Source organism: Populus euphratica, unplaced genomic scaffold (assembly GCF_000495115.2).
Source record: "Populus euphratica unplaced genomic scaffold, PopEup_1.0 scaffold127.1, whole genome shotgun sequence".
NCBI lineage: Eukaryota > Viridiplantae > Streptophyta > Magnoliopsida > Malpighiales > Salicaceae > Populus > Populus euphratica.
In genome coordinates, this window is record NW_011500017.1 from 27756 (window position 1) to 51003 (window position 23248).

A 23248-nucleotide genomic window follows, 5' to 3' on the forward strand; every position below is an offset into this window, starting at 1 on the left:
GAGAGAGACTTAATGGTGGTTGTTTAAAGTCTTAATGTTTTTATTTTAAGAAAAAACATGCATAAGTCAAGGAAGCCAAACTATCCTAGTTTGTTTTTAGGTTTTTGGACTATTTTGGTGTATTTTGAGTTGATGAATTGGTTTGTAAGTGTTCTAAAGGTGTTTATGTAGTGTTTTTGGGTTGAAATGATTGAAAAATTGAGTTTTAAGGTAAAAAAACATTGTCCAAATTTTTCGGGCACCATAATGTTAAAAGGAATCTAGGTTTGTATATGAAACATCATCTCTCTTAGCGGGCAACTTATTGCTTACTAATTTTTAAAAAGAAAATAAAAGAGAATAAGAAGTTGTTTGTTTTTTAAAAAAATTACAAGTAAGATTCGAGTTTAAAGACTCACTTATATGCACAAGCTCTTCATTATAATAGTTTAAACATGTTGAGCTTGGGCTCGCAAGTCAAAGTTTCTTTTTTTTTTTCTTGGCTTTATATATATAGATTTAATATAAATTTAAAAGAGAAAAAAATATTAAACCCAACTTGGATTGCATATTTAATGAATTAAGACACAATGTCAAGAATTTTTTTTTAATATTGTGTTTTTTAATTGATATATTTTTTAATTTTTTTAAAATATATATTTTAATTAATATCTTTTTTTTTGTGATTTTTTATTACTTATTTAAGTTTTGTTGGATAAAGACTTTTTCAATAGTGTTTTTTTATTCAATTCTTGAAATAATTGTTTTGTTTCATTTATATTTTTTTTAATTTTTCATACAGATAAGTTTTATTTTTTTAAATAATCAAATAATATTTTAAAAATTAAATTAAAATTTGTTTAAAAGAAACACGACCACAAAAACAAACATATGTGAAAATAGTGTTTGGAGTCGTGGTATTTGGAGCCCTGCACACCACAGAAGTAGTCTGCCATCCACACCAGACCTTGAAAACTTTTTTTATCTTTAGTTTAACTTCCAGACGTCTAGAGACAGTGGAGTAGATAAGCATATAGAGAGCTCCACTTCCCAAGGAGAGAGGAAGACACGGATTTAAAACAAAACCAAAACAACAATGGCAACGGCAGCTTGCACTTCGACAACATCATCCCTCATGCTAACGTACGCCGCCTCCACAGTTCTTCCACAAGACCTAACCCCTTCTCTCCTTTCTTTCAAGCCCAAAGCTCTCTCTCTCTACCCCCTGGTTTCAGAGAGAAAATCGAGCAATTGGGTCAAGTTTTATGCCCAGACAGAAGCGAAGTCTAGACCTTGCAGAGTGGTTGTGGCTGCTGCTTTGGCTGCAGAGGCAGAGGTGGGCGAGGAGGTTGAAGAGACGGAGGGAGAAGAAGTAGGTGGCGTGGCAACTGCTACGGTTATTCCTACTAAGCCCAAGAAAGGCAAGGCTGCATTGCCTCTAAAGAGAGACAGAGTATGTGTGTTCTTTTTTGCTTCTCTCTATAATGACTTTTGGGGGTTTAGGTTGATTTGATGTGTGGGTTCTGATTCTTTTGAACTTTGGTCCAACAATTTAGGGGATTATATGCTTAAAGGATACTTTGTTGGCAGAGAGATTGAGATCGCTTGATGCTTTTAGTCTTTGATTTGATGAAGGGATGATGAACGTTTTAGTTACTATTTTCAAGAATCTCTATTCCTTTCAATGCCTAAGGAGTGATTGGTCATTGAGGAAGTGAGAGCGGTGTTTTTTGCTGGGTTTAGCTTCTACTGAATTTTAGTCCAATAAACTGTTTAATAGAGCAGGCAGAGTCTGACAATTCTCTTGGTTTGAGTTTTGAGTTGCACTTTTTTTTTTCATTTTTCAAGATTATTATACAGTTGCAAGAATTCAACTTTCTGTCCTTTTATTGGAAATGCCAGACGAGGTCTAAGAGATTCTTGGAAATTCAAAAATTGAGGGAAATAAAAAAGGAGTATGACCTGGGGACAGCAATATCTTTGCTAAAGAAGACGGCAAGCACGAGGTTTGTGGAAAGTGCTGAAGCTCATTTTCGTCTGAACATTGATCCCAAATATAATGACCAACAGCTGCGAGCAACAGTGAGTTATCACTTTCATGTTTATAAAAAGTTACATACATGGCTTAATCAACTATTGCAGCGGCATTAAAGTTTCCCTTTTTATTTTTTTCTGTTTCTCCTTGCATAGGTAAATTTGCCCAAGGGAACAGGACAGACTGTTAAAGTGGCAGTCCTTACTCAAGGTAATTGCTCTATTCAATTTTCATACTTGACCTGATATAAAGTTGTGTATTTAGAAAACAAGCTGTCTGTGTTAATCAGTTTCAGTTCAGTATCTTCTGATCAGTGGAAAAAATGGACATTGAGGAGAGACTTTGTACAGACAAAAAATCAGATCATGTGGATTGGCTGTGTCTCGCAGAGGACAATTTGAATCACCAACTCCCATAATGATAGACATAGACATAACAAGGAACCTTGCCAAGATATTTCTGTTGTAGTATCATAGCATCCCGTTTGAGTTCATTACAGGCTAAAAGTTGTTCCAATTATTTTTTGGCAATTGACTGAGAATGCCATCAGGACTTTCATGTTTGACTGGGCTAAAGAATTCATATATGAAGCCTGTGGATTGTGATGCACAACTGTACTGTTGTTATTGAGAGTTGGTACTGTATCTCTAGGGTTCAAATACATGCCAATGTCCCAAGAAAAAGTGCTGTCCTCAAACATGTTTGACCTTTGAGTTATTGTTATTCTTCTCAGGTACAAACTCAAAGATAAGCATAGGAGTTAGGTGTGATTAAGAAAATGATTGGATAGTAGTGTTAGATTCCTGTTCTGTTTCCTTTCTGTCTTTTGAGGTAATCTGGTGATTGAGGTGGTTGTGTTGCAGCAGTTCCATTTTTATGTGAAATTTTGCAGTCTAGTATCTTTTGAGGATTTTTTGGTTGCGTATTCTTCCAAATAAAAAGCCTGGAAACTTGGATTTAAATGTTTATTGAGTTGGGGAGAGGTGGTTTCAGGAGGTTCTAATGGAGAATTTGCCTCGCTGGGAATTTTGTTGGATGGTTTGCTTGGTGATTGGTTTTTGGAGAGGTTGTTCCCTGGTTATTATGATCTCTTGCCTTTGCACACAAATCGATAGCACTTTGGATTTTGTTCACTTTTCTAGAATTTTTACTTTCTACTTTTATTGGTTTGATGGTTTCATGATTTTGAAAAAAGAAGAAATGTTGCACAACTCATCTGGCAATATGTCTTCCCTAGGTTCTAGTGGAGCTTTTGCTTTGCTGGGAATTTTGTTGGATGGTTTGCTTGGTGATTGGTTTTTGGTGGTTGTTCCATGGCCGTTATGATGTCTTGCCTAGATTCACAAATCATGATAGCACACTGGATCTTGTTTGCTTTTCTATATATTTTTTTTCTTTCATACTTAATGGTTTGTTGGTTTCATGATTTTGAAAGAAGAAAAGTTGCAAAACTTACTTGGCAAGAAGTCTTCCTTAGGAATGCTGTCAGGATTATAAATGTTTCTTTGTCTGTTCAGGTGGTTTTGTTTGGTATTGATCCTAGACTTTCTCAATCTAAGATGCTGACGTTTTTACAAGTAAATGTGTCGCATGCTATTTAAAATTAAAACTTGAGTGTTGAGTCCATGTCTCGAATGGAAGAAAGAGATTTGATGGATGATTGCTGGAGCTCGTAGTCTTTGGAGAGAGAAGATAGTTCAGAATTTGCAATATCTTCCATGCTGTGAAAGCATTGAACATTTTGAATTTTTGGAATTTGTAACATGGAGTTTCAGATGTTCCAACTGTTGTGTTGACTATTAATTATCTCAGGATTCTGCTTTTTGTTGATTCTTATACCATCTGTCCCTTGAACATGCCATCTCTGTCCCTCACTTTTTTCTCTACTGTGGAAAACAAGCGTTAATGTTTCTCATGTCTGCCAAAAACTAGCTCACTTTTCCTTGTCTTGTATGTTCATCCAGAATAAGTCCTGATGATCATAGAGTTTGCTAAATTAATATTGTTAGATCTCTGTCACAGCTATACCCAAAAAAAAAACCTTTGATATCATAAATGTGGTGGAGATTTGCAGGTGAAAAGTTCGATGAAGCAAAAAATGCAGGAGCAGATTTGGTTGGTGGTGAGGACCTGATACAACAAATAAAAGGAGGATATATGGAGTTTGATAAATTAATTGCATCTCCAGATATGATGCCTAAGGTGTTGCTGCTATCTTTTTGTTTGATATTTTAATGGCATCCATGCCTGTGAACTGAATCATAAATTTGAAACTTTTTTTAAATGTCACAGGGAATAGTAAATTTGAAACTTTAGCTATTTTATATCCTTCCTATAATCAAATCTTTTTTTTAGATGCTTTCCAATCAATAACAGTACTTTTTAATGTTACTATTTGATGTGCAATCCAAGACATGCAATTGTTTTCTTGACCCCTTCACCCCTGATGACAGACAAGAAAAGGTGAAGAAGTATTTATGACATTAAGTTACCGTACACAACCTTTAGTGTTTTGTTTGTCTTTTTGGGTTTGTATAGTCTACAGTTAGATTGGCTAATTGGTACTTAGCTCAGGGATTTAATCTTAGGAAATACCTGCATTATGGTTCTTGAGCATAAATTATGAAAAAGGACACTCCCACTAAGAACATTTTCAATTTATGATGTGATTATGGTTTATTACCGATTGGACAAATTGCATTTTCTTGTGCATTTGTTTGATTGTGTGGAATGAGAAATTTTCATTTTGAAGAGCTTGTTTCTTTTGTTGAGCAGAGCTTTACTTGTATCTGTTTGTTTGGTGCTTCAGGTTGCCAGCTTAGGTAAGATTCTAGGACCTCGAGGACTCATGCCAAACCCAAAAGCTGGTACTGTTACAACCGACATACCTCAGGTAATGGTCTTGTCCTCCGATTTGGTTCTATCATTCTCTCAACCTTTGAACAGTTTTTTCTTAACATCCCTTCAGCGTGTGATTGGGACATACATAAGCTTACCAAATGCTACAAAAATATAAAAGTGGCGTGCACTCTTATCACCATTGCTAGACCTGAGCGTGTACCAACAGACAAGGGTAGAACTGCATGCTTTGAGTGAATGCATCTCAGTATATAAAAATTTTAGTAACAATTATGATGTGGCTGCTACCACTTATTATCTTGCTAATGAAATGGATTGGTCAAATGCATTTCAGGCAATAGCAGAATTCAAAAAGGGAAAAGTTGAGTACAGAGCAGATAAAACTGGGATTGTTCACATACCATTCGGAAAAGCTGACTTCTCAGAAGAAGACCTCCTTGTAAACTTGTTAGCTGCAGTAGTATGTTTCAAAATTGACCCCCTTTTATCCTTATATATGTACATTTCATTTTGTTCTTTTTTAGCCAAGATGGTTTGCATGGCAATGACTTGTTTATCATCTGCCGTCTTAATTTGCAGAAATCAGTTGAAGCAAACAAGCCATCAGGTGCAAAGGGAGTGTACTGGAAAAGCGCGCATATATGCTCATCAATGGGGCCTTCTATTCGGTTAAATACAAGGGAGATGCTCGATTACAAGCTTCCATCGAATGCTTGAATGTAACTAACACCTGTAAATGATATTAAGGATCACTTTCTGAGCTTGCCAATGTTCAGTAAAGGTAGGTAAGTTAGGATGAAGCTAGGTGACCTTGGTTGCTTTTGGAGGAAATTGACATCCATATTGCATGGTCTTCCTCTGCAGACTCGGAAAATCTTGTATGACAATGATGATCAATATCATTACATTTAATTATCATCCGCTTTCGGTTCTCACCAGGCATTTTAATTTGCTAATCTTTGTTTGTCAATCATTTAAACTACTGTTTTCTGCTTCTTGTGGCTGGATTTCTTGAATGCTGTACCTGTTCCTGATGAGAACGCTAATTAACAATCTCCTCGTATCCTTAAAAATTCATGGTCTCATTCCATGTTTTATAAGTAACTGATTATGGGTATTGAAGGACTCAGTAAATTCTCAAATTTTAAATGATCTGAGGTACAAAAGATATCAACAGTAGCATTTTCGTGGGTTCAAACAAGCAAAAAGCAAGAAAAAGTGACATGCGAACAATGATTTTATCTGACAACATAGAATACCAAGGATATTAAAATACATGACATCTGATTTGCTCAATTTGATATATTTACAAGATCCGGGGAAGAAGTATTTGATCACTATGGTTTCAAGGGAAACCGTCCATGAAATTCTGAAACGAGTGAGCTCTCAAAGCACAAGCAGGCTCTTAATCTACTATTGACATCACTAGAGAATCTTCAAATCAACCAGCCATTCATCCCTGCTTCGGATGATAAATGTATCCCCAAAATGATGATAAAACTATTTAGTGCAAAGGACACTAGGTGATAAATTATACAGCCATATTCAAGGAAGTTTTCAAGCTTTCCACAAAACCAGCTGATGAGGGGTAAAGCGCTGCTTGCATTTATTTGAAGATGGAGACTCAACAGGACGTTAGCAGTCAAGGATTCCATGGTGGCATCTTCGTTAGAACTGACATTTCATTATCGACTTTCTCCCAGAAGCCCTGTGACAGCTCCCCAGCATTCTCCACTGCTCCATGCTGAATTAACAAAAATATAACTTCCACTTAGAAAAGTTTATAAACAAGATGTTTGACTTCCAACATCCCATATCATAACAACATATAAATAAATAACAAAAAAACTTGAACTAACACTAACCTTTGGAAGGCTGCTCAATCCAAGGTCCGTTCATTATATTAAGAATGCTACATGCCTCGCTGTATTCCAAATTAGGTAGTAACTTCGGGGTGAGTAAGAAACACCTAAAGAAGATCCATGCAAGTATATGATTTCAGTTATCGTTTCATTTGTTGCAGGAAAGTGGAAGAGAAGCCAATCACAATTGCACGAAAATTGGAAATCTATATGTACAAGGTAATCCCAATATGAATCACTCTACTTCCATCAGAAACAGCCTCAGGACCTCATTTGGTTCCACTAAAAGCGGTTAACATTGTAATGCTATTACAATTCAGGACTTTCCAACAATTAGTTGAAACATTTACTGTTTGCTAAATAAAAGGCATCCTGTGCTCCAGAATAACCACTGCAGATGGCATGCAAAATCAAGAGTATCAAGCCTACAAAAACAAGCCCACTAGCGTGTATATATTAATGTCCAAGGACAGTATTTGCATGTAATATGCGTTTGAGCACACAAAGAGCACACAACTACAAAGCATAAACTTGGTTAAAACTGAAAAATGCCTGCACATTGTTAGTAAAAATTGTCAATAAAACACCTGCCAGATATTTCACTAAACCCTTTTCATTGAGTTTGCCAAAAATCCTACAACCCCGATAGAGACAGTTAAAACTTCTTGTCAAGGAAAATGTGTGCAAGATAGAGATAATAAGTTGAAGGTTCAAATTGCACAGTAAGATCGATATTTATTCTTACTGTGGTGTGTTTGGTTGGCTTGCAGCTCTCACTAGTTGCTGAAACATCTTTCTTTCGTTTGTGGGGTCCATTCCTGAAAACAAAAAGGAAAAATATCAAACAGCACCATCTATATCTTATTTAACCATTAAGTAATTAAGCTTTGAGTGGCACCTAACCTTGATTTATCTCATCAACTACCCTAAACGGGCAGTTTGTGAGGTCTTGAAGTGAAACAAGATACAGAATGGTTGAAACTGAACGCTCCTATTAAAAAAAATCAAGACATAGTAAAGACACTATTTGCAACAATGAATACAGAATTTCATGTCAGGGAAATACCCCTCCAGATTGATGATGAGCACTAAGAACTTGAAGTTGTCCGGCTTCTCTGAGGACCATAACAAGAAACCAAATAAGTTGTGAACCAAAGCAGTCCCATGCATAGTTTAAAACTACTGGCTTAAACATTTAGCTCAAAAAATCAATATCATGAAACTTAATTTATAATCACTCATAGGCCTCATAAACAAAATCCCGATGAAGACCGTCTCCCAGGGAGCATGACATAAACGAGGAAGGTGAGAGACTGAGTTGGCTCTCAGCATTAGGTCCAATGGTTGTTGCATAACCATTATTCACGAAAAGGAGAATTTCAAAACAAAGTTGTTTTTGCAGCTCCAGTTCCAATCAAAATGTGGTAAAAGAGGATTAGCAATTCTCAACAAGCAAAGACTTCTGCTTCACCAATTTAAATACCTCTTAGACACACCAAACTGGTATGCTAAAACAAATAGAGGGTTAAGACTGCAGTCACCTGAACTTCACTTTTATCAATATTCCAAATTGATCAAAGTCATTGTCATGCTCATCTACAAAGAACACTAAATCAAATGAGCAACTGATATTTGGTAATATATTATGCAGTCAATTGTAATTAGAAGACCATAATAATTACCCAATGAAACTTCTCCTGCAACTGCCATCTCCTGGAAGTTATGGCTGAAAGTTTCATTAATCTGAGTAACAAGGCTTCTCAATGTTGGAAGCCAACTCTCCTGCATATTAACCAACAGCTTTTAGGGGGGACAAGAGAATACAATTCTGCACATTAATCTAAATAAATAATCAGCAACAGAGAGAAATACTAAAAAGATGCGAGTTGAATTAATATACACAATAGGATGAATTATGTCAAACTTAAATACAGTTTATCTGCTCTGTCTATTCATTTGCTTGGTTGAAATAAACACAATAAACTAAGAAGTTGAAAGAAATGCTTGGCTCAAGCTCCTCGAATCGTACCATTCATGCATCCCCATAATTTATCTTAATTTTTATCTAGTTGCTGTTTCAATTTCATACAACCTACATGGTCCCCAATTATACTTGTTACTATTTTTGCTAAGTGCACCCATAGTAGTTGGATCGTACAGCAAGATGCTAAAGTTATATCAAGCTTCAGTGACAAGGATTACTGCCTGGAGGGGAGGGTGAATATTCAAATTATCCCAAAAATAATCTCTATTCAATATCCTGGTTTAGCAAGTTTCTCAAATTAGAATCTACAGATGCAAACTAAATAAACATACTTTCAAGAATCACAAAGCCAAATTGAATCAAAGTCTGGGTAGCAACAGATATGAATTTTGGAATATGAAGCAAAGGAAGAACTAGAAAAAACCAAATCTGAGCTTTCTTTTCTCCAGCACGATCTATTCACACTACTCATGTACATGGATATCTAGTAAAGTTAGTTTCCAAGATACTCTTGGTTTCCAATGCTTTCCCAGTGCTACATGAACCTCAACAGGTTTGTGATACAAATTAACCTGAATAGATGCTGACAACATAATTCATAAAAAAAAAAACCTAGAACAAAATAAGAAAACTCCAACTTTACACTAAAATCAACTAAATGATTCCCAAAAATAGTCACTTTTGAAGCTTTCATCCCTCATCTCATTATTTGCATTCCACTGTTCTATTTAAATCTCAATCACATCCTACATACATGATTGGTAGCCGTGGACAATCCCAGAATTTCTGAAATGCAATCCAGCAAAATGACAGTTATATATATATATATGCCAGTTGTGTGGCAAAGCAACGGAACATCTCTTACCTTCAAGGCTTCTATTTCAGCTAAACACTTTTTTAGTTCTTCTTTATCAGCTTCAAGTTTTTTGGTAATGGCTTCTATCTGCAGTGCTTGTAATGGTAAATGAAGTTTCAAAGCGAGAACTATAAATGATATGAAAAACAAATAATCTCAACTCTCAACCATTACCTTTCCCTGACGGTGTTCATATTCTTCCACCACATTCTGGTTCAGGGAAAGATTGGAATTGGCTTGAGATAAAGTATCATGAATAGCAGCCTCCAATTCCTCAATAGTCGTTGGCATCTGCATGTGAGCATGTAAATGAGTCATCACTCATCATATTCACAAGACAAAAAAGCATCACCCATCATATTCACAAGACGAAAAAGCCAAGAGAGTAAACATTAAATGAAAATATTCACAAGACAGCATAAGAGTTTAAGGCATCAAATAAGCATATATCCACATGACAAATAAGATTATATATCACCAAATAAGAACAATTCTAATTCATGCTCCGAGTCAAACAAAGCTGACAATAACACAAAATGTTGTGACTGGAAAATTCCTGTGTCTAAATAGATTTGTCATTTGTGAGTTAACATGCTACTCCAGCTGCAAAGGCAAGCCTTATTAAGTCAAAAGGATTTGAGCAGCACAGAAGACATGAAGACTCAACAGTTTTCCAATAAGACAACACAGTCGCAAATGCATCAAAGCAGGATTAAGTTTATAATACAGAAAAGTAGAAGGCATGATCTTAATCGCTTAAAAAAATCATTCTAAAATGGAAGTATCTTTTTTGTTCTTCCGCGGTCAATTCTTAAGAAATACATAATATTTCAACTGCATCCATTGTTATGTACTTCAGCAAGAGCATTTTAAGAAGGCAGGCCACTCATGCTGCCCATATAATTAAACAAGTAGAGGAAAGTTCAGTGTAAACCGTCAGAGCTTCCATAAGGTATTCTGACTAAATTAATAGGACTCATGCCACTGAAGGCTCACTTTGGGAAAGTTCAATCACTTAATTGTGAAACGCTTATTCCATGATAAGGCCCATGTTGCAACATCTCACCCACCTTAGATCAAGTAGTGTTTGATTAACGTAATCACTGTTTTTGACAATGCAATTCCATACATCTTAAGCTGTCTAAGAAGATGGCCACCCACCTCCAGGGAGTTAGCACTTAGCAGTTAGTAGGGCAGGGGATGGTCGGTCTTATTTAGCGCTTGGACACTATGAGGACCAAATTGCACCACATGAGGCTTTCAAAGGCCACTTTGGCCACAACAACCACATGGGGGCCTTTCCTCAAAGGCCAAATGCTCCAAGGAGCGCTCAAACCAAGAATTTGTAAATTGCAATCAGGTACAGCAACTCAAGCCGAATGCTATATATCACTTATGATTCTAAGCCAGGAACCACATTCATGTTATTGCAAAAGCCACGTTTAACAATGTTTGGTTCAACCAGAATCAATGTCCAAATAAATGATCATTCAAGCCAAAGAAAGGTTTAAAACATTTTAACCAATTACATTACCATTTTTATAAATTAAACAAGGATGAGTCCACTATCATCAAACATAAGGCTAAAGCTATTTAGAGAAAACTCTTCTTTAAACAGTTCATCTAATCAAATTTGACCTCATTCATTCTAGAATCCAGATCATTATTTGACAAAACATTGCAGGCAGAGTAAAAAAGTAAATACAAAAGTTTGTACAAAAATTGGTTTAAAAAATGTCATGGAGTGGTTCTTTTATCCTCAGACATGCTTCCATAAACAGCGACTTATGGATGCCAAGAGTAGTTGCATTTATTATCCACCAAACACCCTTGAACACTTTAGATCATGTTAAATCAACAACCCTCAGATTTAAAAATCTAAATTCCAGTCATGATACTAACAAACCTCAAGAAAAGCCTTCTCGAGTTCTGGAGTGATGATAGCAATTGATTCTGCATGTCTTTTAGCAGCCAAGAGTTGCTGTCGATGATCCTCTGTTTCCTTCTTGCCTTGTCACAAAGAAAGTGAAAAGTCGGAAATATTGTAAATAATGTCTTAAGGCCATACTCAAATATTCCTTGAAATTTTCTCATTGACAGAAAATAAAGAATGAAATGATTAGTGAACTCAATGTTCATACTTGATAATAAAAGAGTGCATGGTAATAGGAAGAGAGGATGCCTGAAAAGGATAGGGATAAGCAATTGCTATAATCATGTGGCAAATTATCAGAAATGCTATTCCATTTTCAAATGCATGGAGCACAGACACAAGTATGTGGTGTTAAATTGTCGTTTCTGCAAGAACTAAAAAGTTCAAAAATTTCCAGCAACAGCACAAATCAGAACCATGCCCAGAAAACCAGGAACTCACAATACTCCAATTGGCATGCTACTTGTTGAGCAAATTTTGCAGGCTGCTTCAGACTGTGTTCCAGTTCTCTAATCTATGACATTGTGCAACAAGAAAAATATCAAAAAATTAAAATAAACACAGTATATTATGTCTACTTGAATGAGCAATATTTTCTACAACAAACATAAACGGTAAAACATGACAATTAAATGCAGAGACACCCTGTCTACAAAACACCTTTCTTGATGCAGAAGACAATTAGCTTTTGTACCTCCCTAACTAATTGAAAATCCACCAAAAACATCAAAATCACGAGCAAATATCAATATGGTTTTGAATCACAAACATCAAACAGATAACATGATCCACTTGCAATATGAGAATTTACAGTGCATTAAGAAACATTAAAAAAGATGGTGGCAGGAAACTGTTATATCCTCTGCAGTAAGGTAATCCTTGGTATTCAATGATAACTTGAGAGAAGATAATTAATCCAATAACTTGACCAATGGAAATACCTTCGCATCAAACTCAATGGAGGTCATATGTTTTTCAGCAAAATTCCATTTGTAAGCAACAGCCTCGACAAGTAAATTCTGTCAAATGTTGTAAAACATTTTGTCAAGGTAAAGAAAAGACTGGAGGGGATCAACTCTTCATATGCACATCTGCCTGATTCAAAACCAATTTTACCTTAATATCAATTGCACATTGCAACCGCCGAGTGTTAAGGTTTGCAGCCTCATCAATCAGTTTTGCCATAACAGCATCCTGGTCATCTTCCCTCAGCAATGACTCTAGTTTCCTTTTCCTTTGATCTAAACCACAGAAATATTTCATTTACTGTCACCACAGACAAAAAAAGGTACTGTTGGTAGCAATAAGTAGATCTGTTGTACTTACCAACACGGTTCTCCATTTCACGCCGTTTTCGCATCTCCAGTGTCACATTGCCAACAATCTCCTCCTACAGATTACATTAAGAAAGAATATTTTACAGACTGGAAAACTAAATTTGTCTGCTAGACAACAAGTGGTTACTTATCCCATATATCAAGTTCAGTGGTATGCATGAAAATACAATACAAGAAATCAGGGTTCAGCATACAGCATAAGAAAAGGTTCTTGCATCCTTTTCAGCATACCCGCTGTTTATGAAGTTTAGCCTCTTCTTCATCTATGGATCTCTGCTCAGTCATCAGCAATTTTAAGTCCACCTCTAAAGCACAAACAGTTTCTTCCAGCTCCTCTTTCCTGCATCTCAGCCTTTCAATTTCCCCAACATCTGAACCTATAATTTCAAAACCAAAAGTGGTAGTTCAGAGTATTGAAATAAATGTCAACAAAAAAATTAAAAAAAGTAAGTGCTTGAAAAATATGTTGATTCAGAAAATCATTCATAAGAAGCATACCACAAAGAAGAAGACGTGAGCGATCAACTGGATCAACACTTCCTGATACATGACCACCATATCTAGAAACAGACCACCGGTAGTGATTTTCAGGAGTCCAAAAATCTAAAACTCGCAACTTTGCCACCTCAGAAGCCTTCTGATCAGTTTCCTTTGACCCAATATACTGACAGAAACAGACAAGTGTGAAACATGCATAAATATCACACACATACAATATATTTAAGCTGTACAACAAAAAGAATATCTGCTAAGTTTTCAATAACACAAGGCAACGTCTTCTCAGAGAACAACCACCAAACAACTATTAAATCAGGTTTAGAGAGCATACAGAATGTTCCAGCCCAAATTGGCTGATCAAAACCTCCTTAACAGCATCAGGAGCTTCAAAAACTTGGTCAAGCCGTGAATAGATGCCGAGCTCACGCATCTGTCCGATACAGAGACAAAAAACCACAGTTAGCTATCTACTTCAAAGGAACATGCACTTGAGGAAAATGTGACAGATACCTCATTGGAAATGAAAAAAGGCTCCTTATGACGATGTTTATCCCCCACATAGTTTAAAATTGGCACATCAAATGACTTCAGGTTTCTTACCAAAAAGTCCCGGTCATGAGGATCCTGGGTTATGAAAGACTGCAAAACAAGCAAAATTGACCACCAATGTGATAAATAGAATTCTACCATTTTTGCAAATGGCCAAATAGATACATGCTGGAAATGTGTTGAGAAAGCATTCTGCTGAATGAATGCTGAAAAAAAGGTACCAGATATACATCAAAGATAACCCACAAAACAAAAGGATGACAAAAACTCAATGAAATTCAACATATCGAAATGCTAACCCAACACTAAAGAAACAGTGAGAAAAAAAGTAGAATAAAATTAGAGTTCATACAGATATATAGATATGGTTATGCATTCTGCCACCTCTACAACTTTCTGTGATTCTCCCAAGCATCACTACAACAAATTTGAGATGCAGACCTGAATACTCCATCAGAAGTCACATTTACATTTAACTCTCATGCATGAGTTTCTTCTTGGATCAACTCAATCATAAACTTGAGAATAACTTCCTCTGTAAAAAACCTTCAGCAATTTCCTCTAGGTCAAATTTAGATAAACAGGCATCACATATTCATGTCCCCTCACCAAACCTTCACTTCTCATTTATAAACTCATCTGGCTACATCCTGGTCTGTCGTTTTTTTAGCAAGGAGTAATTCAGGAAACAACTTCATATATCTAGGCAACATGCACTTCAAATCTTTTATTTCCTCTAAAAGTATCACAGAATTGTTCCTACCGAGTTATTTGCCTATACATGTAAAAATGTGCGAGCGAAATGCTTGATAACTCCCTCATTAATGAATTTGTTCAAGATTAAATTTTTAGTCCATTCACCTCTGATTCGTTCCTCCACTTCATCAAATAATCTCATTCAATTTTGTAAAATCAGTGTAAGTCAGCATCCCCTTTCCCCACATGCTTGCACCTAGATACTTACACATTTTGCATCTGCATTCATCTCATGCAACGAGGCTCTCAAAAGAAGCAATAGATAATCCAGGTGCAGGCATTGGTGTAGGATACAAGACAAAGCAAGCATACTGCACTTAAGTAAGAATCAAAAGAACTTCTCAACACAGATTTTCTTTTCATTTTCTGATGTTAAGACAAACAAAATCTAAAAACAAAACTATGGAAAAGCCATGACTTGAAAGTACCTTCCAGATATAATATGGGACATGACCTTCCAAGTAGTCAGCATGATCCCGATTAGAGACATTAACCTGGGTTTGCAATCCCAATGAAATTATGGTACTGTCAGTAGGAACATTTGTAATTACAAGCAGGACAGCCAAAATTCAAAAAATACCTCAAGCAAAACAGGCCCATAGACCTCCTTATTCAATTCCTGATGATGTTCTCGTAGCCAGTGATAAGCCTCAAATATCTTTTCAGCTCCAGAATTTCTTAATGCTTGTAAGAGCTTATTGTTTTTATTTTCCATATCCTTCAGCCTGCAAAAGGGTATTCAAATGTGCTAAATGAATGTCATTTAATTATGGGCCCATGAATGAATTCCATCATTGATTCAAAGGCCACCTGTCAACACAATGCCGCAATGCTATGTTCTTTTGATTTAAAACTTTCTCCTTGTCTTGCTTCTGAATTCTTTTTTGATTTGCAGAGACTTTTAGATCAGAAATCTGAGAGCGTAATTTATCCTGGCAAATATGGAAAAAAGCCAATTTATAAAAGATTTAGAACATATGTATACACAACAAAATAGGCGGATTCACAACCTCTAAAGGGCGGTTCATGGTGAAAACTTCAGCTTCCATATGTTTGATTAAAAAAATGCCAGTATCAAGTTACCACATTGACCTGGTACACCGAGTACCACCAGAAGAAGATGCCAGTTCCAGCTAAAAAGTATACTTACAAGCACATCTTTTGGAGGTTCATGGACAGGCAAATTTCGAAGTTCTGCTTCAGCAATCGCAAGATCCTCTTTAGCTTTTATGATTCTTTGTTGGCGTGATTCTTCTTCCTTCTTCAAGTCTCCCATTTCCTTGTATTTTCCACGAATTTGCACCCCCTGTAAGTGTAAATAGACATTACATGCAATGAGAAGCTAAGGTGTTTGTGCAACCAGAAACTAGAACTACAGCAAAGCACAAGGACACAATAAGAAGTTTATCATACCAAACTGCTTTCTTTCTCCAGTAACTCCATACGTCGCTTAGCATTTTCCTTTATGAGATTGCTTAATCTTTTACATTTAGCATCCATTTGGGGTTTTTGAAGCTTTTGTTTTCTGCAATAAATTTGTTTTACTAAAGGTAAATTTAAAAAATTAATATGGTAATTTGCCCCAGGTGGCATACAAAAAACAAACAAATGAGAAGCATTCAGCCTTGCCAACATTTTTAGAGTACAAATACCATAACAACAAAAGGATGTAAAAAGGAACACTCCAATTGTCCTGTCTATTGAAAAAAAAAATCACCATGGGAGATGCTTCTTTTGAAATTAACAAAGAATGTCTGCATGCTCATGAATAATCACTTTTAGAAAATTAGACAGAAAAGGAGTTTCACATTTTTCTGAAAAATAAGTGAAGATCTCACAAAATATTGAAAACAAACACTAACAGTACAGATATTCAACTTGAAGTCAGGCAGTATACGAATTTACAAACTGGAGATTGAATGCTTTTACTACAACCCTTAAAGCATGACATGATTATCAGTATTAGACATACTGGGCATTAGACTTTCAACAGTTTGATAGCAATCCACACTAGGCATGCCAACACCACAAATCACTCAATCAATGTTTCCAAACCATTATGCATATTGGTAAAAGGAACAGAACATCATACTCGATAGGTTCTCTCAAGTTATTCAAAGTTTTTGCAGCTTCCTCCAGCTTCTGTTTTACGTCCTTTTCTGCCTCTTTAGCTTTCAAATAGTCAGCCTTTATTGCATCATACTTCAGCCATGGCAATTTCTTTTTCATGGATTCAGCCTACAGATTCACCATTAAGATGTTAGACGAGCTTTAAAAAAATATAAATCAATCAACCTAAATACTTACCTTCTTTAGAAGCACTTCCCTTTGTCTGACACGCTCCACGTCTTTTTCAAGCTCAGCATTAAGAGCTTTCAGCTGATTCAATGTTTCCCCATTCCTCTTCACAGCCTAATACAGAATAGATAATGTGTTCAGGAGGATTTCATGAGCCTCCCAAGATCAACAGTATTATTTCAGGGAGAATGATGGATTTACAACTCACCATTTCAATAGTCTTCAGTTCAAGACTTTTGTCAACAAGAGCACGGTGTTGGATTGGAAGTTGAGGATCACCGACAGCCTTTTCAGTCTCTTCTAGAAGTTGCACAGGAGTTAACTTTGCAAATTCACATACCCTATCTTGTGGCAAGAACTGCAAAGCTCATGCCAATACCAAATGAAAAGAAAGGGTGAAAGATTGAAAAAAGAGGAAAAAAATATTGAAAAAGACCAGATTCAAATACACACATCAGCAATGTATCACAAGCAATATGTTAGAACCTATTTGAGATGAAAGGAAAAGGTGAAGGGGGAACTGGGAAGGGAAGACAGCATACAGGTTTCTGAAATAACTTGTATCGGACATTCTTCACCCATGCTTGAGTTTCAGAATTTGTTTATTTTTTCAGCAGCTGTAGTGTATGAGACTTGTGGCATTCAATTTCAAATTAATTAAAAACTAGCAAGCTATAAAAATTCACTGGCTGTCTAAGAGTCCAGTTTTCAAGCATTCAGCAGCTTCAACACTTGTAGGATGCCAAGCAATGAGCTCAAATACAACAAGTAGATCATTCTTCCACATGAAGGGCAAAAGTTAAATATCTACAGGCATACAAATATTGAAAGGAAATGCATGCCATGAGGTCATATTAAGGATGGCCTGAACAGTGTCAGTTGCAAGTCCTGGAACTTACTTGAGTCAAATTGTTGACTTGGATGTTGAATTGTTGCATGATTTCAGTGACCGCTTTCTTAGATGCCACTTTTCCTGAAATAAATGTACAATGAGTGAACAATAGCTCAACATCTCTTCGCAAATTAAAATGTAATAACATCTAGACAACTCCTTTCTGTATCTATTAAGATCATTCTTTCTTATTCTAATAAAGCCTTTTGGAAGAAGACAGAAATAGAAACTCTTATAAGTCTCCTTTACTAGCATTTGAAATAATATATATGTCCGGAAACAACAGAATATGGAGGAAGTTTCAATTACATGTATTCATGTGTTTATACCAAGTGAAAGAGATGTCTCGTGAAAAAATTAAAGGCTGAGCACCAACCACAATTGTGAACTGGAAATATAGAATAGTTAAATGATGAAAGAAACCAGAAACCTGCAGTTATGCATAAAGTGGAACAGGAAGATTCAACATGTCATCCAGATAATATTTATTTATAAGGAACTTCAAGTAAGAATATGTTTGTGTTAAGATTAAGACCCTGCAGGGAAAAAAGCCAAAGCGATTTCAAATGAGACAGATAAAAACATCTCACGTCTTGCAAGGAATGACTGTTATTCATCTCTAACAGTCCTTCCCAACTTGAATCAACATGAGCATGAAAATTTTCAGTTATTGGGACAACTTTCAGAGCATGAAATGGGATGCTAAGCAATTTCAAGTATGGAGATCTAACCATTGAACAACCACTCTGACTTGTTATGTGCATCAATTCTGCGGATTATGGTAAGCTTCTCATCTTTAGTACTTCCTCTCAAGGATATTTTGATGTGCCCAGACTCCTCCCCACGCTTCACATATGCCCCAATACTAGTTGCCCTCCCAAGCAGCTGCAGAAATAAAGTGCCCAACTGTTTAAAATTATAATCACATATAACTCAAATGGGAATCTCAGTAGACTGCAACCAACCTGAGGCTCACCACCAAGTCCAAGTGCAATGGCACACACAATTGAGCTCTTACCCGACCCATTTGGTCCAATTACAAGGTTCAGGCGTGATCCAGGTTTGCAAACCAAACAATCATAAGTCATGAAGTTACGAAGTTCAATCTCAATTATGTTTCCAGGCATGTAATCATCTTCTCCTCTGGGAAAAAAAAAAGGAAAAAATTAGCCGTTGCCAAAATGGACACAAAAATTTGGAGAAGTTTGGAAGTTCCATTTTTCCAAATCATGCCAGCATAATCCAAACATAAAATTAAGCTTGAGGGCACACAAACATGCTCTTGGCAGGGGCTCTTTCTTGGTCTTGGTATTGAATATATTAGTACTGCAACTTAACCTCGAGGACAATTTTTTAAAGGGTTTGCTTAAGTAACTCATAAAATCAAAACACAGTTAACTACAGTTTCAATTATAGAAAGCAAAGTAATAACACAACTTCCAATATGTCATTCAATTATATTGCATAATTTTCTTTACAACTACTAAAAATTCAAATTTATTTTCAATCACAGTCAATTTAATTCCTTTTCCCCCGCCTTTCTCAATAACCAAACAAAAAAAAAGCCGAAAACCCTAATTTGGAAAAACCAGAGACAACGCAAACACAATAAAACATGAACATAATTCCCGGAGGCATACAATGGGAATTAAATAAGGTGGTGGAAATCGTAAAAGATTGGAATTTGTGACTGACCTGGAGGTTTTGGCGCGTTTTGAGGGAGGTTCCTCCCTAGTTGAAGGCCGTTTCATAGTTATAGCGTTGTCGTTTTGTTAAATTTAGGGATATTTTGGAATTGAAATCTCTGTGAAACCTGAGTTGGTTGAGATTGAAGCCTTGAAGGCATGAGATTGGGGGTTAGGGTTTCATTGAGAAACAGAGGAAGTCGAGAAGAGAAAATTGGCGCGAAAAAAAGAGTACAAGAGGGAAGCCACTGGTGAGGAGTGAGAGAGGGTGGTATTTACGGCTACTGGCTCGTGGCTAGTGAACGTGACCTCTATTTTGTAATTTTTTTACTATGGCTCCCCATCAATTAATTTTATTTTCTGAGCATGACCCTCCTCTCCTGCTCGTGATCCAGTCATCAAGCAAGTCCTGGCATGACATGTGAAATTCACTTCACACTTTTTTTTCTTTTCTAGTTTAAGATTAAATTAACTTTAGTTGAGTATCCATACTGTAGTTTAATTATAAAATATAATAAAGCTGAATTAATTTATTATTAAAACTACAGTATTAATATTTATCATGATTTTATAATTTAATTGTAATTTAAGTAGAAAGTTTAAACTAACTTGATTGAAAGAAAAAAAGTGAATAGTAAATCTCACACGTAATCAACCTAACATTTAAAGTTTGAATTTAAATAAAATAATACTTGAATAAAAAAAATTAAAAGGTTCACATCATTAAAATTAAGATAGATGGCAGTTTGTTGGGTGTTTTATTAAATTTTAATTTTATTTTGCTTTAAATTTTTTTATAATTTTTTATTGTTTCAATATGTTAATATCAAATATAATTTTAAAATATAAAAAAATATTATTTTAATATATTTTTAAATAAAAAATATTTTAAAATATAAAGAAATTGTTCAAACTACATGACTATTTCAATTTTGGCTTGAAATAATTTTTGTATCGGTTTTACCCCCCGAGCATTAAAAGTTCTAAATTAAATCTTTACATTTGATCATGAATTCTATCCAAGTTATACCTTTATATATATATATATATGTATGTATATGTATATGTATGTATATGTATATGTATTGAAGGGAGCTTCATAGCATAATATTGGTTTGGTATGTTAAAGAGGAGGAAGAAGACGGATGAGAATTAACTTGACCAGATGGATATCTTGTCTATGAAAAAAGACATGAGAAAATACTATAATAACAATAATATTCTTACAGTATATAAATATTGTGAATATAATCATTTAATTATTTGTAAGTCATGTTCAAGACAAGAAAATAACAAATTTATTACATCTATACACCCTAATCATGGCTAAGTTTAACTTGATACAGGCGCTTGGAGCATCCATTCAAGTATTGATTTGAAATTTGATGATCATCTTATTAACGAAGAGTGTTTTTGTACAGTTGTCGAGCAACCAAAGAAATGACACTGATTTGGAGACATTTAATTTTATCTATTTATGGACCCCGTCTGTCTTCTTCTACCTCATGCTACTGATGGGCCTCTGAGTCTGATGATGGCTGGTTTTTTTGTGGGTGCTATTGGAATTATGACGGTGACCACATCAGACAACAGATGGCAAATTGACAAGGGTATTGGCCACCATTGATGATGGAAACTATGAAGCGATGAACATGAAACATCAGGCTTGAATTATGCTCTTTCGTCAAATCAGCTCGCTGTAGTTTTCACTACCAGGGTTTATTGCATAATCTTCTTGTTTCATGAGACTCTGCTGCACAGAGAGGGTTAATATCTGGTTGCTTCTACTTTCACTGAACATGAGTATACCATAGCCAGATGCCATTTGGTCGGTTCTTCTTCCAAGTAATATCCAGGAACTTCAATGGGTTATTGGTTTAATTGGCAATGCTAGTTACCTAAAGAGCGAAATGTCCTGTGCTGAAACTTTTACTCTTAATGCTTTCATTTGTTAGCACCTGTTCTTGCTTAATCCAACTTTATCCATATAAAAAATTGAAGGTCTCGAAATTAACAGAACGAAGCAAGAATAGAAGTAGCAAGAAGAAGAATTGGAGAAGCTCAAGAGCTTGACCCAACCTCAAAGCAGTTGGCCGAGGCTCAGAGAATCATGAGAAGGGATAACTCGCAGCTACCGCAGGCTTGTTGTCTCCATTCCCACAATTTATCAAGGCAAAGGATCGAGCCTTCAAGACCTTATTCAAGTTCTTAAGATTACCATTTCCACCTCAATTAATATTCCTTCCAACAGTGTGCGCATGAACAAGTCTCATTTTAGCAGGAAGGGAGCGTTGGCCTTCTTCGAGGGTCAGAGAGATTTGATCCACAAAGAGGATATAAGCTGTCAACATATGTTTACCGGTGGATCAAATCGTCTCTGGTTCCATTGACTCAGGCAAAGAGACCCCGCTCTATTGAATGAATCTGACGTCTTCGGCCCAAACGACTAATTCAATAAGTTAATTAACAAGTAATGTAAATTGATGCCTTGCAACTATAGGAGTGCTATAATTTGTCACTTCTCCCCATCGCTGTGGGTTGTAGCTTATAGAGTTTTTTGATCTGTTTGAGTCTTGTGATGAAATTCCATGTTTCAAAAATATCCATTTTGCTTCCTGTTGTTTTACCCTAGATTTGTATTATTTTGCTGGTGATAAGCTGGATGATGTGGCAGAAGTTGCAGGAGTTAACAATGACCTGGGTAACAAATTAAGGAGTTCACCGTCCTATGATGAGATTGCTGAAGCGCTCAACGTGAAAGATTTTGAGAGGAGATCGCCCTTTTCACTGGAAAAAGCAATCTTGTGTCAAAAATCGCATGACACTTCGGAGGTATGACTCCGGTCATTTATGCTACGATGCAAGTCAGAATCATGAGTTGTTTTAGATGCAACGAGGCCAGAGTTCTCCCGTCTGTCCAAATCACGCCTTTTACGAGTCTGCTTGAATTAAAAGACAGATAAGCTGACGGATGTTGGACTGAAAATTGAGGGAGCACCGAATTTTGTAAGCAGAGACTCCGAGCACAGCTAACAGTCCCGACGCAGGTTTCCATGATTCGATCACGCCTCATGTAGCAAGTATGGCCCCCATAGATTTGCAGACTGATCTATCAAGTTAAATATTTAAATACTTTTTATGTCGAAGAACCAGCAACGAGCGTTTGTAGTCCAACGGTTAGGATAATTGCCTTCCAAGCAATAGACCCGGGTTCGACTCCCGGCAGACGCAACCATTTTTAGTTCATCCAGCATGGCTTTCTGATTTGATGTTACTTATATGTTTACTACTATTCTTTTTCACATCTGAAATAATTTCCCATTTCAAGATCTGGCAAAAAGTTGCAATCTTAACAAGACGCTCGGCAAATTTCTGGACGTGGAAAGTTGAACAATATTTTGTGCGGAGCTGTGGAAATTAATCATCATTGAAAATGGTGAAATTTTTTGAAGAAGATACTATAGAACTTGAAAGCCTTTATTTGTGAGTTATGCACTTGTTGGGTCAAATTGATTCGAAAGTAACGAGTTAGGAAGGGAAATCTGTTTGTATGCTATGTTAATTATAGGCAATTTAACCCTCTCATTCTACTCGAAGCACCTGGAAATGTATTTTTGGTCTTGCACCCTCATGCTTGATGGTCTTCATTAGTTTTATATTTCTTCAATATCTCATCATTCTTTTCTCTTTTTTCTAGACATAATCAAGTCTACAGACTACAGTGC

The 23248-nt window shown here is 36.0% G+C and overlaps 2 protein-coding genes and 1 non-coding gene across 5 annotated transcripts; 2 read left to right on the plus strand and 1 right to left on the minus strand.

Annotated features, from left to right (window-relative positions):
• Window positions 1-916: 916 nt before the first annotated feature.
• Window positions 917-5805, plus strand: LOC105141724 (50S ribosomal protein L1, chloroplastic-like). The gene is made up of 7 exons (XM_011049052.1): window positions 917-1432; window positions 1882-2061; window positions 2170-2224; window positions 4089-4216; window positions 4824-4907; window positions 5208-5333; window positions 5453-5805. Exons 1-7 carry the CDS (start codon window positions 1076-1078, stop codon window positions 5588-5590), a joined length of 1068 nt encoding a protein of 355 aa, XP_011047354.1. The 5' UTR covers window positions 917-1075; the 3' UTR covers window positions 5591-5805.
• Window positions 5806-6092: 287 nt separating this feature from the next.
• On the minus strand, window positions 6093-19852 carry LOC105141725 (structural maintenance of chromosomes protein 5-like). 3 transcript variants are annotated; one of them, XM_011049053.1, is made up of 30 exons: window positions 19534-19849; window positions 18804-18981; window positions 18570-18723; window positions 17846-17919; window positions 17155-17304; window positions 16956-17060; window positions 16741-16886; window positions 16062-16173; window positions 15799-15954; window positions 15459-15580; window positions 15229-15373; window positions 15077-15142; window positions 13854-13982; window positions 13675-13773; window positions 13344-13509; window positions 13077-13222; window positions 12835-12898; window positions 12625-12749; window positions 12450-12527; window positions 11950-12022; window positions 11482-11585; window positions 9750-9866; window positions 9585-9662; window positions 8418-8517; window positions 8277-8331; window positions 7802-7850; window positions 7639-7726; window positions 7481-7553; window positions 6739-6842; window positions 6093-6617 (listed from the first exon to the last, which is right to left on the minus strand). In XM_011049053.1, exons 1-30 carry the CDS (start codon window positions 19587-19589, stop codon window positions 6559-6561), a joined length of 3171 nt encoding a protein of 1056 aa, XP_011047355.1. In that variant the 5' UTR covers window positions 19590-19849; the 3' UTR covers window positions 6093-6558. The 3 variants fall into 3 exon arrangements, with proteins under 3 accessions (XP_011047355.1, XP_011047356.1, XP_011047358.1); XM_011049054.1 differs by lacking the exons at window positions 6093-6617; window positions 6739-6842; window positions 7481-7553; ... (1 more) ...; window positions 7802-7850; window positions 8277-8331 and adding an exon at window positions 8938-8995 and having other exon boundaries at window positions 8438-8517; window positions 19534-19852; XM_011049056.1 differs by lacking the exons at window positions 6093-6617; window positions 6739-6842; window positions 7481-7553; ... (2 more) ...; window positions 8277-8331; window positions 8418-8517 and having other exon boundaries at window positions 9598-9670; window positions 19534-19852.
• A 2830-nt stretch (window positions 19853-22682) lies between these two features.
• Window positions 22683-22754, plus strand: TRNAG-UCC (transfer RNA glycine (anticodon UCC)). Its single transcript has one exon. It is a non-coding gene; the product is annotated as a tRNA-Gly (tRNA).
• Window positions 22755-23248: the final 494 nt, after the last annotated feature.